The sequence below is a fragment of the Megalops cyprinoides genome, chromosome 12, assembly GCF_013368585.1.
Source record: "Megalops cyprinoides isolate fMegCyp1 chromosome 12, fMegCyp1.pri, whole genome shotgun sequence".
NCBI classification, from domain to species: Eukaryota; Metazoa; Chordata; class Actinopteri; order Elopiformes; family Megalopidae; genus Megalops; species Megalops cyprinoides.
The window spans coordinates 6,253,982-6,272,039 of NC_050594.1; the positions used below are offsets into that span (position 1 = coordinate 6,253,982).

At 45.4% G+C, this 18,058-nt stretch overlaps 1 protein-coding gene across 1 annotated transcript; it reads right to left on the reverse strand.

Annotated features, from left to right (window-relative positions):
* Positions 1-200: 200 nt before the first annotated feature.
* Positions 201-13,635, reverse strand: znf395a (zinc finger protein 395a). The gene is made up of 10 exons (XM_036542719.1): positions 13,605-13,635; positions 6,807-7,072; positions 6,273-6,475; positions 5,841-5,953; positions 5,168-5,373; positions 4,584-4,684; positions 3,734-4,001; positions 3,076-3,156; positions 1,395-1,513; positions 201-782 (listed from the first exon to the last, which is right to left on the reverse strand). Exons 2-10 carry the CDS (start codon positions 6,981-6,983, stop codon positions 671-673), a joined length of 1,380 nt encoding a protein of 459 aa, XP_036398612.1. The 5' UTR covers positions 6,984-7,072; positions 13,605-13,635; the 3' UTR covers positions 201-670.
* Between the last annotated feature and the right edge of the window lie 4,423 nt (positions 13,636-18,058).

An 18,058-nucleotide genomic window follows, 5' to 3' on the forward strand; every position in this document is an offset into this window, starting at 1 on the left:
TTGGCCCAATCCAGTGAGTCAACGATAGCACCACCCACTTTGGAGTCTCACTCTCCCAGCACTAGAGCATAGGTTAGGTTGACCTCTAGGTCACAGATCATTTTTTGTTGGTTCCATTCCCAGTTTGTTGTTTCCTTCGTACATCTTGAGAACCGCCCACCCCGCCCACCCCAAAGGTTTCTTAAACTGACTGTTGGCTGCTGACTCTGAGGCTTAGTCAGTTTCTGTTGGACGGCATTACTAAACGGTGCATCACTTGTCAAGAGGTTGAGCTGGGGCAGAGTTAGGTTGGTTGCCGTGACAACACTGCACAGCACAAGGGCGGTGGTTCCTACTGGCTGCTGCAACCCCAGGGGGCGTGGCCTTTGATGTGATGGAAATGCCCATTTTCTCTGAGGCAAGAAAATCGGAGGGGGGGGGGGGGCATTTTAGCCACGCAATAGTCCTCGCAATAGTTCTCAGGTCCATGAGAATAGACATCAAAAACATGAATCACCTTAGTAAAATATGAAAAATACAAAAGCGAAAAAAAAAAATTACGTGGCTCACAGGGTTTGTGATGAGACACGTATCAGTCTTTACTGAAGATGGGGTCTTCACCTCCATCAAGAGTCTCTTTCTCTCTCTTTCTCTGTCTCCATTCTTCTCTCTCTTTCTCCCTCTCAGCAGCTCAGTCCAGGAAGCGCTGGCAGGCCTTCTTCCAGCGGCAGGCTGTGCACCATTGGTCCCTATGCTCGATGCCGTACACCTTCCTGCACTTCTTCGCCTCTCCTCTGACTCTCCTGCAGGGGGCAGTCAAGGGCAAAGTCAGACTCACATTTGCATGAGTGCCTCTGACTTCACACATTTGTAATATTGCCATTTCGCTGGCACTCATTCCACAGCAAGTGCATCAAATAAAGAGGTGCTAAAGACGGTACACACAGGACATGACTGGCCTGACTACCTGGCTACATACAGGGCCGTGACAGAACTGGCTATGCATATATGCGAATGCATACATTACGTTAGTGTGTACAATATGGCCTACAGTAAGACTACAACATATCTTACAGTGATACTACAGCATATCCTTACTGACGCAGAATCAAAAGTCCAACAATGTAAAAAGTAACATCTCCAGGCTTAGCGGTTATTAAGAGGATGTTAGCCAGCTCCTTTACGTGAATCTCGCTTTGAGATGAATAATGAAGTTTAAGAGGCAAGACACATGACAGAGAGATCAAGTAACGTACAACAGGGAGAAATCTACAGAGGTGGCCTCATATTGAATGGATGGGGGTTGTGGTATGAAAATATTACGAAACACGAAGACACAATTAAAGATGGAGAGAAAAATGAAAACATCAGAGAGAGAGAGAGAGAGAGGCTGGGAGGAGGTTGCCAAATCTGACCTGGAGGCGCAGTGTCCACGGGGTGGGGACCCGCCGGCGGGGTGTGGCCTGGTGGGGGCGCTGTTCTGCTGGAGCCACTGCTCGCCCACGCTGACGGAACGGCTGCGAAACGGGGTTGCCTGGTAACACGAGGACAGAAGCGGTTCAGACGTGCACTGGTGCATTGTGGGTACCATTCCCAGTCACAATAGGGGAGAATAAAAATTAAACACCTTATACAGCTCTGTATAGCACAGCACAATGCTACTTTCATTTGGAAAATGTTTCTCATATTCATAAAATGCAGTTATATATTTTTTTATTTCTGTATGTTATTCAAAGGATAGGACGCTGGATGTCTGGCAATTCTGTCTGATACACTAACTGCACAACTTCTAATATTATTTTTCATTTATTTCAAATGGAGTTCATGCTACTGGTCAATAGGTGGCAGTGTTGAACTAACAACAGTCCATCAGGCACTCATTCAAACATGGATTTCAAATGGTGGCAAAATCTGCCTGCAAAAACACTGTTTCCATTGAACTGTCTTAGACTGCCTCACACCTGGAGGTGCACAGATCCAGGTCAAATAATCGTTTGAACAACACTTCACTGTCCTAGGTACAATGAGCGGAAAAAAATGTCCACATTTCTGACTCACAGACACCTAAATTTAACCTCTGGTTTTCAGAGAAGAAAGCCACCCAACAAACCAAATAGATTCTACCTCACCCATGGACAGCTCTCCTCCCTGTTCTGGCTAATAAAGCGTGTCTTTAAGAGGGACATGATCCCTGTCCTCTCGGTCTTCCACAGTGTTCTCAGTGCAGGTCGTGACAAGCAGTGACTCAGTGACTCAGCGATGTCTGAGATGTTAGCTAAGGTGATCTGGATTTGACATCTTTTGACAGTCATCCGGCACAAGTCACTTGCAGAAGATATTTATATTTGGAGGGTGTATGCTACTGAAAGATAAAGATATTTCTCAACCTATTTTTTCTTTATGTGTTCCTCTAAGATTAGCAAAACAGATTACATTTAAGGTGACAGATTACAATCAATTAACTTTTCAACTGTCTGATCCTCAGAGGGCCAAGAAGAATTAAACAACTAATATAGCTTAGCCAAGCAAAATCACTGCCCTATATCAGTTTGAGCAGCAGATGTTAAAATAAATGCAAAATGCATTTACATTGATCATTTTTTGGTTCAACGACACAATTCTGATTATACACATTTCTTTCACTGTGCACTTTTAGCAGATAACTGTCAAGAGATGTCAAATCCTGATCAGCCTTCAAATAAAAGCATCCATTCAGTACAATTCCGACCTGATTATGTAATACAGATGGCACCCAGATAGAGCTGCAATGGACAGACAGCCAGCCCCATGCATGGGGCTTAAATAGGAGAGAATAATCTTCTGCTTCATAAGCATCATCTCAGAGCAGACGCTGCGCTGATCCACTGGTCTTTATAACGACAGGATGAGCTGATGGCAGAGGCACATGATTTACGCAGCCTATCCACATGAGATTAGTGGATCTGTGCAGCGCCTACTCTGAAGCAAGGCTGTGAATGGGCAGGCAGTGATCCACAGAGCCTGTAAATTACCTGCTAGTGTTCTCGAGGTACCGCGAGTTAGCAGATGCTACATGCATACGCTGTAAGGTGACCGAGGGTTCAAGGGTGGGCTCACCTGTGTGGTCTGGAGGACGGCGACGGGGGGTGTCCAAGAACAGGACACGGGGGACGCTACCACATGGACGGGAGGGCATGCCTGCAGTGGGAGAGGACAGCATAGTCCTCAGTGAAAGCCAATCATTCTCATCGTTTGTAATCTCCATTATGAGCTCATTATGTAATTATGACCTCATCCTTACAAGTCATAATCACAAAGTCCTCATTTCTGCACCCTCACCCTTCCTTTCTAGCAACAGTGTGGCACAGTGGCAAGGAGCAGGGCTTGTAGGGCTTGCCAGTTCAATCCCCAGTTGGAGCACTGCTGGTGTACCCCTGAGCAATTTACTCAGCTTGAAACGCTTCAGTAAACATCCCACTTTATCAGTGGAAGATAGAAGAACTATGCAACTTGTATGAGATAAGGGGTTTCTGCTAAGCAAAAAAGAAATTAATGAAATGTAATATTTCACTCTTGCTGCTCCTGTCTAGCGCTAACAAAAACACAGACCTCATTCAGTTTGCAGGGGTGGACCCAGGTCTGTGGGAGGCAGAACATGGCCAAACTCAAACAGGGCGGGCCCACTGACAGTTCATGAAGCTCCACCTCCCAAATTGTCCCGGTGTGTGAACCGTGCTAGCATGGGGTAAGAAGAGGCCTGTGAGGTGGGCCGTACCTGGTACGAGTGCTCGGAGCGGACCTGCCAGAAGCACCCAGGGGCCGACTGGCTCAGCACACTGGGCTGGGGGGTCACGGAGGCGGGGGACTCGGGCAGGCGAGACCCAGGCCCCGCTGCGGCCTGCTGGGTCGGACTGGAGGGGGAAGCACAGGAGGCCCAGGTGGCGCAGGCGGCCGCCTGGGGCGTGCTGGATTCCGCCCCTAGGAGGATTTCGGTGTAGTAGAAGTCCTCCTCTCTGCGGGATCGCTCCAGCTCACTGCTGTGCCTGGGGGGTAAACAAAAGAGGTCAATTCACAATTCAGTGAAAGCACAAGACGATGCCACAATTCAGTCCATCTAACCACTACCAGATTATTTTATGAAAATCTTGAACTGAAATAATTTAGTTTAACAGTAAAATTACCTTTTTTTGGTAAATAAACTTCAACTAACATTTTACGCACATGCGTTTTTTTTTTCCCTGCTATTTTTTCAAATCTCTGTCTTTACATGCATGTATTGTGTGTCAGCATTAATGTTGTTGTATGTTGTTCTTGAGACAAAACCCTCAGGGACAATCAAGTTAAACCGAAAACACAAACAGCTAATCTAGTTGTCACATCAGGTTACACAAGTTGACTTGTGGTAGAGCTTGAACAGTGTTATGCTCACACTCACTGGTCTGGGAGTGTCGTTAGCCTGGTCTGACAATGTTGCTCATTCAACTTGAATGGATACACTTATGCTCTGTTGTGCTGGAAGTCGCTCTGGATAAGAGTGCCTGCTAAATTAATATAATATAATGTCATGTAATGTAACGAGTGTAATGTAACGTAATCTGATGAAAAGTCGTGTTCCTATCTCTCACCCCAAGTGCAGAGTACGGATGTGCCTCTTGATCCCCACCACGGATGTGAGCACCTTGCCGCAGTTTGGCCACAGACATCTGTAGGCCACCTTCACCGAGTTCTGGGAAGAGAGACAGGGGAGCAGAGCTGTGAGCGGGTGGCCCCAAACCCCCCGGCTGCAAAGGACGGCGCACTCTTGAAACTCTGCCAGAACTGAGGCCAGGGTTCCATTAGCGCTCTTCCCAGACTCTGACTCGCTGTTAAAACTCCAAGCGTTCTTTTAAGTCTTCCCGAGCACAGCTTGGAGAGCTCAGCCATCACTAAAACATTAAGAAATCGGGATTTGCACTGAAAGCAGTAACGTTTGCTCCTAATTCGTTTTATTTTATTGGATGAGAAAGCCAAACGACAAATGTTGATTGAATCCAGAACTGAGTACTGAGAATGTCACAGACACCATGAATTGACCAAGAAGTTTACCATGAAAGGTTGCTGTATAACTGATGTCACTGCAAGATTTTAATATGGCTAAACCAGAGCAGAGTTCACTGTGGTTTGGCGTGAGGCACAGCAGGTCCCTGTGACGTCACCTCAGACCCCTCACCTTCCGTTTCCGTGGCGCCGGCTCATCGAACAACACCTGCTCCATATCCATGTCCAGGCCCTCGTCGGAGGGCGGAGCCTGGCCGCTGTCCATCTCGGCGATGGGCGGGGAAGGGGCGGGGCTTCCGTTGCCACGGTCCCAGCTCCAGCAGCCACTGCTCCCGCTGTCAGAGAGCTCCCCGCCTCCGCACTCCATCCCACACGAGGCTGTCACACAGAGGGGGGGGGTGGATAGCGGTTAGCAGTTAGCATAGGGAACGTTGTGTATCATGTGGGGTGGACATGCAACTTTTCTGTTGAGCAGGGCTCGTAACCGAAAGGTTGCTGGTTTGATTCCCTGCTATGACACTGCTGTTGTATCCTTTGACAAAGTACTAAACCTACAATTTCCTCATAACATTACATTGCATTCATTTAGCTGGTGCTCTTCTCCACAGCAACTTCCAGCACAAAAGAACAGAAATGTATCCAAGCTGAATGTCAGACCAGGCTAACAACAGTCCCAGACCAGTGTGAGCTTCAGTAAATATCCAGCTGTTTAAACAGCAGAAATTGTAACCTACAAATATGTAAGTCACTCTGGACAGTGTCTGTCAAATGACAATAATGTAATGTAATGTTTTGCAGTATAGTGGGACCCTAAAGAGTCAGCCCATGTGAGGTCAGGTTCCTACCTGGAGCGGGGTCCCTCTGGGGGGGACTCTGGACCAGCGGACTGCAGGACAGGCTGGTGAGGACCATCGCAGCCATCATCTCATCCATGTCCACCGAGTTTGGGCTCCTGCAGCTGCAGGGGGGGGGGGGACAAAGGGGGCGAACATTAGGATCACCTCAACACAAAAACATGACACTTTCAGCCATGCAAAACCCCCCACAGCAGTAGACCAGAAGTGACACGGTTTCCCTAGAGAGCTGGAGCTGAAAAACTCATTTTGATCTAGAATTAGTTAACATCCAGGAATGGACGCAGCCGCCAAAGTCACTGACATTTCAAAACTTCAGTTTAATTTAATACATCATGATAGTCATGACTCAGCACAATGCAGAGACATAACTACTGAACTAAGAAGCTGAGCATAACTAGAACTGCCTAGAGCCAGCCTCACCTCTTAGGCACATCGATATTAGAGGAGACAGGGCGGGGCTCGGTTATGGGTGGGGGAGGAGTAGTGGGCGTGGTCCAGACATCCTCAGCCTTGCGCAGAGTGTGCTGGTCCAGCTGTGGCAGGTAGACTGACACCTCGTTGTCCACATGGTTGTGCTGCTCCACCACACCCACGCACTCCTGCCCACCACAGTTCACATACACCTGGGAAACAGAACACAGGGTGGCACAATGGTGAGCAACTGTGCTTGCAATCCAAAGACTGGTGGTTTGATTCCCCAGCGAGGAATGAGATACACACCTAGTGCTAGAGCCCTCTCAAATACTGCCACTGCCCAAATCTCAACTTCTCACCTTCATAGCAAATACCACCACTTCCTGTACACCTCCTTGTCACCTTCACAGCAAATACTGCCACATCCTGTATCTCAGATTCTCCACTTCACAGCAAGTACCACCACCTCCTGTATCCCTACTTCTCACCTTCACAGCAAACAACACTGATTTCCAAACCCCCCCCCCCCCCCTTTCTCACCTTCTGCCCCGAGTGCAGCTTGACCCTTCCGGGGTTCTGGAACCCGGAGCCGGGCATGTTTCCGGAACCTGCCATGCCGGTCTCCAGCAGGCCGTCTGTCAGAGAGCAGGGGGTGGCCACCAGCGCCCCCATGGGCGAGCGCTTCCCCAGGCGAGTTTTGGGCAGCACCGAAGTCATTTCCTCTTCCCTTTCCTTTCACAGCGTCACAGCGATAGGAGCATCCGGCGATGGCCGCCTCGGTCACAGGTCACGGAACGCAGAGAGCGCTGGGGACAACGACACTGGGGTCAGGTGCTGCAGTCTTAAAGGCGATGCACAGGAGTTAACATCCTGTATTTGCAATGTTCAGCCTTCACGCAGAAACACTGGTGTTAACACTCTACATTTTGAATACCGAGTGTTCAGCCTTCATTGAGACATAGTGGAGCACAAACGCAGGATGGGAATTCAGTGTTCAGTCTTCAAGGGGACACGCTAGAGTTCTGTAGACATTCCGTATTAACAGTGTTCAGTTTTAACGGGCAGACGCTGGAGTTGACATTCTGTATTCACAGTGTTCAATTTTAACGGGGACACACTGGAGTTAATATCCGTACGTTACGAGAAGTCGGTGTTCAGTCTTCATGGGGACACACTAGAAGTAACATCCTGCATTATGAGTAGTCAGTCTTAATTGGGACATGCTACAGTTAACATCCTGTGTTTGTACAATGCTCAGTATTACTAAAAAAAAGATCAACAATGCCGCTCTGTGGGCACCCTTTCTTAGACGGTGCCAAAACTTGCGGCGACGCCGGCCAACCAGAGCTCTGTCGTCTAAAGAAGCTTCAAAACCGGGAGAACATCAGACCGCAACAGTTGCACATGGCAGCTGCCTTGATGTTGGCAGGAGAGAGGTGAACGCATCAGAGAATTCACAAACCATCTGTGTTTTCCTGTGGGCAGACTCACGGTCACACGTGCCGCCGCAGTGCCTCGAGTTTATGCCCTTTCCAGCAAGTTCTTGATGACAGAACATTTCGGCAGAATGAAGTTTTTTCCCCCCCTTTGGCAGGAGGATGTTAAAAGGCGCCTTTGAAAAGAGCAGATGCTCAAAATGGCTAAAAATGGAGGAGAATGACCTCTCTGTCTGAAACGCTATTAAATGCCCAAGCTCTCCACAACAGGCAGGCGGAAACTCACTAGCAAGCAAAAAAAAAAAAAAAAAACACTAATGGGACATGTCAAACAAAATGGTCATTTTGATGACCTATGGATTTGAGCTCCTGGAATAAAACCAAAAAAAAAACATAAAAATAAAAAACTATGCCAGGTTATTGTTCCCAAATGGATCACGGATCCGTGATGTAGATACTGTGGCTCAAATTAGGAGTCGCAGATGAATCAAATCTGTCCAGCTTTCCAAATAAGTGCATAGTCAAAACTGAACGTGAAATATTTACATTAGCATCCTTTTTGTTTCAATATTATGCGGATTGCCTTTCTGGGTAACAGTGTCCGCCATGCAATGTAATTTATATTACTGCTATATACAATCTGTGTTATATGTATCCCTTTGGACCCATGTATCTGTCTACCTGCCCTGTCATCTTCATGTCAGCCACAGTCCCTCAGTGCTGCCTGAAGAAGACTAATGTCGAAGACACTGCACATACTTGAGTACAGGTAGCCACTTCCTTTTTCTTCCCCGTCTTTACTTTGATCGCTTTCTTTAGCTCTCTGAAGCTTTGTGGCTGTGTGCTTCCGCTATAAACGTTCACCTCGGCAAGTTCAAGGTTGCTCTGCACTGCTCTCCGAGGAACGGGCTCTGACACAGATTGATTGGGGACCACTGATCCTAAACCAGTTTATCATCCCCTTTGTTTGGGAGCCAGGGATCGCTCTCTTTTCTATTAACACAGAAATGTAGCGCTTCGGTGATCGCTCAACTAACCCTTGCGAGAAATGAGAAGAATTAACCATGCAGTTAAAACATTTTGACTCTGATATTTCCCTAGAAGTATGTATTTCACAAATCGTCGATGAAAAAATTCAATTAACCACACCTGAAAAACTCATCTCTGCCACTTAAGAGTTTGTAAAACACCCCATACGGTAGACTGACTTGCAGACATGCGAATGTTGACATGATCTTGGTGATTTTTGTGATTCTTCACCTGTGTCTGTGGGCATAAAAACGCAGCCTGTACTAATTATGGCTGAACCAAAACCACTGCAAGGTTAAAAGGAACACGCACCTGGCAAGAATATTGTATGAATCATATTTTACTTGGCAGATACTCTTATCCAGAGCACCTTACACAGCTTGCAATGTTTCATGATAACCATTTGTACAGCTTGATATCGACCAATGCAATTCGGGTTAAGTTCCTTGCCAAACAGCGGTGAGCAGTGAGTCACCTGGAAGCTGAACATTCTAGTTACAAGCCCTTCTCCGTACCGCCATGCAGCTGAATAGCAATATCCAGGGCTGCCATGACACTGCACCGGTCGACAATATCACTTCTGCTTTGCCATACATTCATATCAGATAAACGTCTGACTGACAATAGCCAGGGTAGCAAAGTGCTGACACCTCAGCATACAATCGGTCTATCCAATGGAGGAATCTCAGGGACCACCACCGTCCAAAACTACCACAGGAACTAGACACTGGTGTGACAAGATCTCCCCCCACGCAGTAAGACAGCGGCCCTTGGTGGTGGGGTTGGGGGGGGGGGTGGGTTTGGGAGGTGCCTACTGTGCACCTGGTGGCTCCGTGCTGAATAACCCGTGCAGGGAAACGGGTTGCTCCCAGGCACTCAGACATTCCAGCACAAACCAGCCAAACGCAAAGTGATGCCATTCAGCGTGCGCCGGTGAGTCACAGCTCAGTCTGCGCCAGAACGGCAGCCGGGGGGAGACCGGGGGGGGACCGGGGGGGGACCGGGGGGAGAGCGGGGGGAGACCGGGGGCAGCGCTGTGGCGCAACAGCAGCAAGGAGCAAAGCTCCTGACCAAAGGGGTTGCCGGCTCAATTCCCCGGCGGGGCACTACCATTGTACCCTTGGGTTAAATACTTAATCCGAGCCACCTCAGTTAATAACGAGCTGTGTGAATGAACAACACATGAAAATTCTAAGCTACATCAGTGGCTCTGGATAAGAGCTACTAAGCAAAACTAAGCAGTACTGTAATATACTAGGGGTGCAGACACAAAAAGAGACAACCAGCGGTGCTGAGAGAGGTACCGTCCACACTGAAGTGTGCAGGTGGACTGATGCAACACAGACAGAGATCACGGCTACTGGTTATTACCGCCTCCTGTGCTACGTGACACTACATGGACATTCTCCATGAGCGCGCTCTCATCCAACACGTTGCACCTTGCTCTGCACGAAGCAACGCCCTCGTAGCTAAGCGTGACAGGATTCGCCCACATGTCACACGCGTTCATCTGGCTTCCCTGGCACAAAGGAAAAGGTGTGTGTGACTGGCCACCACGCTCACCCAACGTGAACCGAATGAGCCGGCTGTGGGATGCTACGTCGGTGCATGAGCTGTCCGAACAACAACCAATCACACTTTGCTGGCTAGCCCGGAGCCGTTTTTTGCTGAATGGTACATTATGCTCCGGAGAGAAACAAACACTCTTGTAATGCTGGCAATACGTCGGACATGAGCCTTGCTGGCAGGTATTTCACTTGTGTTTGGATAGTGGGCTTGTACATTAATGTGTCAAAAGGGCCTGGGCATTATGTGCAGTCCCGGTCAGCATGTTGTTCTTGCTTGCTTGTAAAATCTGGACCCATAATCCTTTGGTACATTTTTGGTGCCTCATGGTATGTCAACACTTTGCAGTTCTTTTCAGTATCTCAAAGTCATATAGCTACATGTTTTAAAAGAATCAAACGTTTCAAAGATTTTCAGCAAGCGCACACTGAACAGACATAGCACACACACACACACGCACATACATATACACACACAGGCACACAGCTAGCTGCCGTGGTGAAGGGGTGACACTCTGCTGTGGTGTTACGAAATTATGATTAATGACGCAAATTGTGAAATGCAGGCGTAAGAGCAGATGATTGACACACTGATATGCACGCGCACACACACACACACACACACACTTACAGGGTGAAACAGAATAATAAATGCAATCAATTTCCGGTCAACCCCCTTGTGAGTCCTGTGACTGTTCGGTGAGATGCCTCAGTGAAACTCAAAACGGCTGTTAAACGGTTGACTACTTTAAAGACCACTTATTGGTATTTGCGTGTTACCGAAAGGCCTTTTTTTCCAAACTGCCAGGAAGGGGTGATTCACCAGTGCAGTGGTGGATTGACTGCACAAGCACCCTCCACTGACTGAAATTTCTGGCATTCATTTCCAAGGGCCAAGCCCTCGGGATGCCGATGCCAATGTGTGCTGGCAAAGCAAGTGTCCCCTTGCACCGTGCAACAATTGCCTTAAATAAAAAAAAAAAAAAATAAAAAAAAAAAAAAATGAGAACCCACACCCTCTCTCCCTTGGCTTTCAGCATTACAGAGTAATGGCATTTCTTGTATTTGCCCCTCTATGCCACCCTCCACCTTGTTCACCCTTGTGACAGATGTGGCGTTCTACCCCTTAGCAGTCCTTGTAGGTTGACTGCTTCACGCCACAGAAATTAGGGCAAAATCCACCCATATGAGCCACTCAGCTCAGACACGGGTCCCTACCTACCAACACCAGCTCACCCCCGGTAAATAAGACCAGCCAGGATTTGGAAATAACAGCAACATTTACATTCAGATCGGATGTGGCCAGATACTAGTTTTTGCAGCTGATCCAGTCTTGGTGACTGTCTCTCACCATCCAAAGAATACAAACACCTTTCTTTGTTATAACGGAACACTGTCAATCAAAGACAACGAAGTTATCCAATCTCAGCTAAGCTGCTGTCACACTCTTATAACGCACTGTAAAAATATAAACGATCACAAATTGACTATTTGCCCCGTGAAATTGTTTTTTTAACTCTGAAATGTTCTCTGAACATCAGGGAATGTGTCAATTAATCTATGGGGCATGATAAAAATTAGATTATTCAGCAAAAATAGTGCAGCAGATCATCAGTATAATTAAGGTACAGTATGTACCCCCTCCTTTTGTAGTGACACTCCCGTTAAGACTCTCAGTCCGAGGCAGACAGTGGAGGTGCTTTCTACCTTTGTAGATCCCGGATCAGAATAACATTATTAATTAAAAATGATACTAAATGCTCAACTTTATATATTGGAGGGGTAGGCAAGCTGATTTTAGATCTGTTTTCAAAGACAAAAAATTATCCAGACCCAGGCAGATTCAGGACAGGATGACTCACACACTTCTATTGTATAGTATCTGATCAATTTGAATGGGAACAATATGTACAAAACCGTAAATACAAAAAACGCAAGGCTATACGTTTGCAAAACTTAATAAAACATTAAACAAATATCTGGATACAACATATACCACATTTAGAATCATGTTACTTTTTATAATAGTAATTAAAACAACTAGAAAACATAACGAAACAAACATACAGACGCGCTTTCCTGGAGAGTGCCTACTTGATGTGAACGAGGAAGGATTTTCAGCAGTGTCCCGGCGATTCTAACTTCAACCAGCGGCCAGTTACAGCAGACGTATTCATAGAAGTTAATTTTCATTCAAGTTATTTTAAAATTCAATTTATTTTTAGTTTTTACAGATTCTTCATATAAATCCCTTGAGTCACTTGCACAGTCGCTGGGCGACAAGTATTAACGTATCAGAACTGCGTAACAATTAAATAAATGGGAAACATAACCTGCAGCTTCATTAAACTTTATATTCAAAGTGTCAGTCACACGGACATAATGAAATTGCTCATGTGCCACCAAACCACCCGGACTTACAGCGGCGTGCGGGAGGACACGGATGGTTGCCCCGCCCTCGCGCGTGACACGCTCAGTCCTGAGCACTGATCTCGGCAATAATAGAGAAAGCGTCATTTTGCACCCGGCAAATCTTTAAAAAACTGCTTCAAAATTTCTCGAAACACGAAATATTGACGAAAAACCTCAAAGACACAGACGCCCATTGAATTCCACTAATCTGTAGCCTGTTCGTACCATTTCATTGTTCAACTGATCACTCAATCAATCTGCATTTCTGTAAAAATGCGATACATTTTGCGCGCATTTTGCGCTTCTCAATGTATGCGAAGCTTACAGCAGAAGTTGATGAGTTGCGCGAATCGGAGAGGGGGGCTTGTCAGCTCGCAACAAAAGGTTCGATTCCCACTCGACTTCAGCAATGCAAAACAAGTCCTGCCCTCGCCTGCTACACGATATGTTTTGCAGCAGAAGTAGCCCGAAAGAATGAAAACATCGAGGAACGTTTCTTTACTTCGCGTTTAGAAACTAAAACTGCGGGACAGCTTGTACGCAATAGAAAAACTAAGAATTTCGCGGCTAATACCGAAACATTTACATTGGCTGCCAAGTGACCACTGTGTTGTTACTTGTTACGGTTTAATACATCAACAACCTGCACAGTCTACACTGAACAATTCTGTGTTCTCATTTTAGTTTGCTCATAACTGCAACAAAAAACTAATTTGATTTACTCACAAACATACAACAATTATATATATATATATATATATATATATATATATATACAGCCACGTACATACAACATGCATGCATAGTTACAATGAAAGTTAGCGCAAATGCAATCATTTAAACATTTTTTCTTTCTTAAAAACAAGACAAAGTTTCAATGGATATTGCACACGTACCTTTACCAGGACACAACACACCCCCTTCTATGAGACTTGATCTGACCGGCTGTAACTTGAAAACGCTCTTTTCTACGCCTGGAAAGCGTTGTATTGGTGCATTCGCGCAAACGCGGGGTGGAGCATCGCAGTGGATCGGAATTTCACTGCAACTTGTGCTACACAACGCATACCGGCACAGCGTAAACAACGCACAAATTTTAGTTTTTTGCTCACTCTTAAGGTAGCAGCAAGAATAGCAAGTAGAATTTGCTTCTAATCGATTGTGAGATGTCTACAGTCGAATTTAAAATCAGAGGATTAGGAGTTAAAACCAGATTTTCCTTGTGCCCTTTACAGCGGGTTTTCACTTCTTGTAGTAAACAACCGAACCATGTGGTAGAAATGTCCGCGTTCATTGGCTCGGCCATGTTTTCCAAGACACACGCCCTACAATTCCAACTTGTTTACGCGGCTGAGTTGCAAGACGAGAGAGGCGTGCGGAACACAAGTCCCATTGCACATTGTTGCAGACTAGAGTCGGAGATTTTCGTCGATGTTCACACAACACACTTGCTAGTTTCAGTATGCTCAGTCGAATCCTTGTGAGATCAACGAGCAATATTTGAATTTCATTCATCAGAAAACATACATTTTTTTTACTGTAAATTTTACATTTTAATGGTGCACTCATATATTTGCATACTAGTGACAGCCTATTTGAAGCCACACTTACAGTGTTATTACTAAGTAGTCAGAATAGTAGTTTGAATTATTATTAACATTGTTATATTCACGTGGAAATAATTTTGCATCTTCTGGTGCTAAATGAGGGAGATGCATCGATGCATTGCTCGAGACTCGGCATTGGCTGACGCTTGTCACTTGGGACAATTTGTTTTCTGAGTGCGATATAGTTGTGACACAGTTGTGCACGTTCAGAGCCTGATTCGGTCAGTGCTGTCAGTGCACTCACTGTCTGCCATTTCAGTTTTAAAGCAAAGAACAACAAAGGACCGTGCAGCCTAGGTACACGCTCACGCGGGCGGGGAGGAGTCTACGTATGGATTATATAACACACATATGAAAGTCACAGCCCATACTGTAGCTGCGCCGTCCAACAGCAGTGGCGGAAAGCGGTGACGCGGTGTCCCGTCCCCCCTCCTCAACCCCCACCTCGCTTTCGCTCTGTACCGATGGTGTTCTCGCAGAGCGGATAGTGTCTGTGTACGTGCGTCGGAACACATGGTTCCACTGACATGTGACAGCTCTGCAGAGCGCGTTCCACACGTAGAGCAAAGCAACTGCAATGAATCATTTCCGCCGATGGCTGCCCGAGCGCCATCGTTCACGATCGCTTAATGTGCAGTATTTTTCCCCTGTGCTCGAGTCGATGCGAATGCCCTTCCGTTGTTTAGCTTTCTGATGCAATTTCACCAAGAAAAGAAACACAACGCTAACGGTCCTCGCCCACACAAGCTAAAAACATTATTTGTGTTTTATATAGCAATTTTGTCCGGACACATGCACCTCTACAACTACCGTGTGTAGGCTCTCGATTTAAGGAGTAGAGGGTTTAGTCCAGTTTAAGGAAATTTACAACGCAGTCAGAGAAATAATGAAATATTCTCCCTTTTGTTTCTTTTTTCTGTGATGTTAGGATGTTTGCTAACACAAAGCACTTGAAATATTATTGATTCCAAACAATAGTAGAGTCCACAGTTCTATCTGCAAAGTAAAAGACAGCAATGCACTCACTGATGAGGAATCAAATATGATTATTTTATAAAAAGAGGTCAGTTGAACCAACCATATGACCTTATATGACATTTGCACATATATAACCTTGTCCCATTTTGTTGTTGTGAGAAGTTAATTTTAATCATTTTTAAATTTACACAAGAAACAGATATGACTCAGAAAAACAGGTATGTTTCAGAAAAAAGGGGAATAAATATTGGATATCTGAAAGACTAGTACTTTGAGTTGATCACTTGGAAAATATCAACTAAAACCACAAATTAACTGTATATAGTACTTGTTCGCTACCTTGTGGACAGTAGTCTCCAGCTGAGAATAACTTCAAAGGCAACACAGCCATATACAGCAAAATTTGGTATTTCATTGATACCAATAGCCTGATTCTTATCTGACCCCTGTCAGTTAAACTGTGTTCTATATATATGCATTAAGGCATAGAAGACAAACCCCTACAAACTAGTACCAAGGGTTATGCATGTCATGTTGATCATTTATTGTTATATAGATAGTAACTATCTAATGTAACGTGTGTGATATAATTTACTTTGTTAAATTCCCTAGAAGAAAAACCACATCTATTTTCACACCAAACACTACTATGCAAGATTGCTTGCTATAGCCATGCAGTGTGCAGATATAGGTCAGTATTTAAGTGTTAAATAGTCTGTTTGTGAATGTACACTAATGTAAAAGTAAATATAACATTACTGCAGTAAGTGCTGTACTGCAATGGTCCTTTGCCCTTTCTCATAAAAAGTTCAACATCCTCCTCTTTCAATCTATCATAAGAAGCAAAAATAAACAGAGTATGTTGGGAATTAAAAGATACATCTTTATTTAAACAGAATAAATATCCAAAGAAAACACTTAAAGCGCTGAATTCAAAGTGCTGACTCTCTGAATTCCTGATACAAATGATTATGTACTTATAAAGTGATAGTTTTTTGACAATGTTCATTTCTTGTTCAACTTATCATACACAGCAGTTAATGCTATTGTACCAATCCAATGTAGTAGGCTCTGAGTGCAAATATAGTTTGCTGGTACATAGTGGTGATGGTAATGATTGCACTCTAATTACTTTGGGCCAGTTCATTTCGGCTCTTGGAAACCCATTTTGGGTTCCAACCCACTATGTGAGAACCAACACTGCAATAAACATAAACAAATATTCACAATAACTTGCCTAACGTGAGTGTGTACTTACACCCCACAAAAGTCACAAATCACATTAAAAAAAAAATGTGGCCAACAATCCCCTTCATTTTGGGCAACCACTTTCAGCCACCACCTGGTTGCCCAATGTGGCAACCATCTCCCTCTGCTGACGTCAATCCTCGAACGGTGAAATTTCCCAGAACTTGCAAGAATGAACCCTGGGCTATTTTGCCTTGCTTAATTCTGAAGATTGTTACATCATGCAAAGCTGCACTACTGCTGTGTCAATGTTTGCACCAACTGAAGGAAGGGGGGGGGGGGGTGACTGAGATATGCGTCTGCTACTCGTGACAGCCTGATAAAAATGCACAGCTGTCTGCCACAGGAAGAGACAGTCAGCTGCTAGACTCTGAGTCTGCACATTGCTACCGGTGCTGATCACGGATATTCAGAAGCCTCCTTCATTGTATGTGTCCCCCTCAGTATAATTGCTGCAGCCTTTTCGTTTTGTGTCTCCTTTGATACTTCGCCATATGTTTTGCCCAATTATTGCCAACACGGTTGGGTAATTTTCGGTAAATGGAGTTTTGGTCCACACAGGGGGTGTGGATGACTGCAATTACTCAGCGTGAGAAGGAGAAGTTCAGTACTTATACCGTGGGACCAAATGTTTCAAAGGTTTACATTTAATTACTGGGGAAAGGCTCTCAAATGGAGAAGCTTACAAATCAAGGGTCCAAGCCATTTCAAAACATCTCTGCCACAGTGTGAACATTAATATATGCAATTCCAGATTTTGATGATACACTTATGTTCCATTGTGCTGTAAGTCGTTCTGTATTGTAATGTAGTGTGATGTAACGTAATGACAGGCGCAATCACCCTTGCGTCACACCAATGGGCGGCATATGATATTTGCATCTCTCATGCCCCCTGCAGGATGTGGCCTGTATTGCATAAAACAAGCACTAAGGGGCAGGCTGCCTCTATCACCAGAGCAATATGACAAAACTGTACATTTAAATTGGTTTGTTTCCTCCCGACTTGGAATCACCCATTAGACCAACTGTTTGAGTCGCTGCTATGCTGGGGTGGGGTTTGAATAGGATCCCTCTAATTCCACATTCACATCACATTTTGCTGTACAGACAATCCAGTCCAGAGTGACTTACAGAACCACACATCCGTTGCTGGAGATTGTCACTGAGGCAACTCAGGTAAAGTACCAAGCCTGAGAGTACTACAGCTTTGCCAGGCAGACCTGGAAATTGAACCGACAACCCCCCCTGCCCTGCTCCTTACCAATACACCACGCTGTTGTACAGCCTTGCATGTGAAGTGGAGTTCAGAAGTGTGAGTGAGATATTATCTACTAGGTGACATTGCCCCCAATGTTGCATAGTGGGAGGGAGCAGGGCTTGTAATTGAAAGGCTGCTGGTTTGATTCCTGCTGCTGCTGTACCCCCTGGGTAAGGTTCTTAACCCACAATTGCCGAAATAAATATCCAGCTGTTTAAATGGATAACACGTAAAAACTGTAACCTATGTAAGAGGCT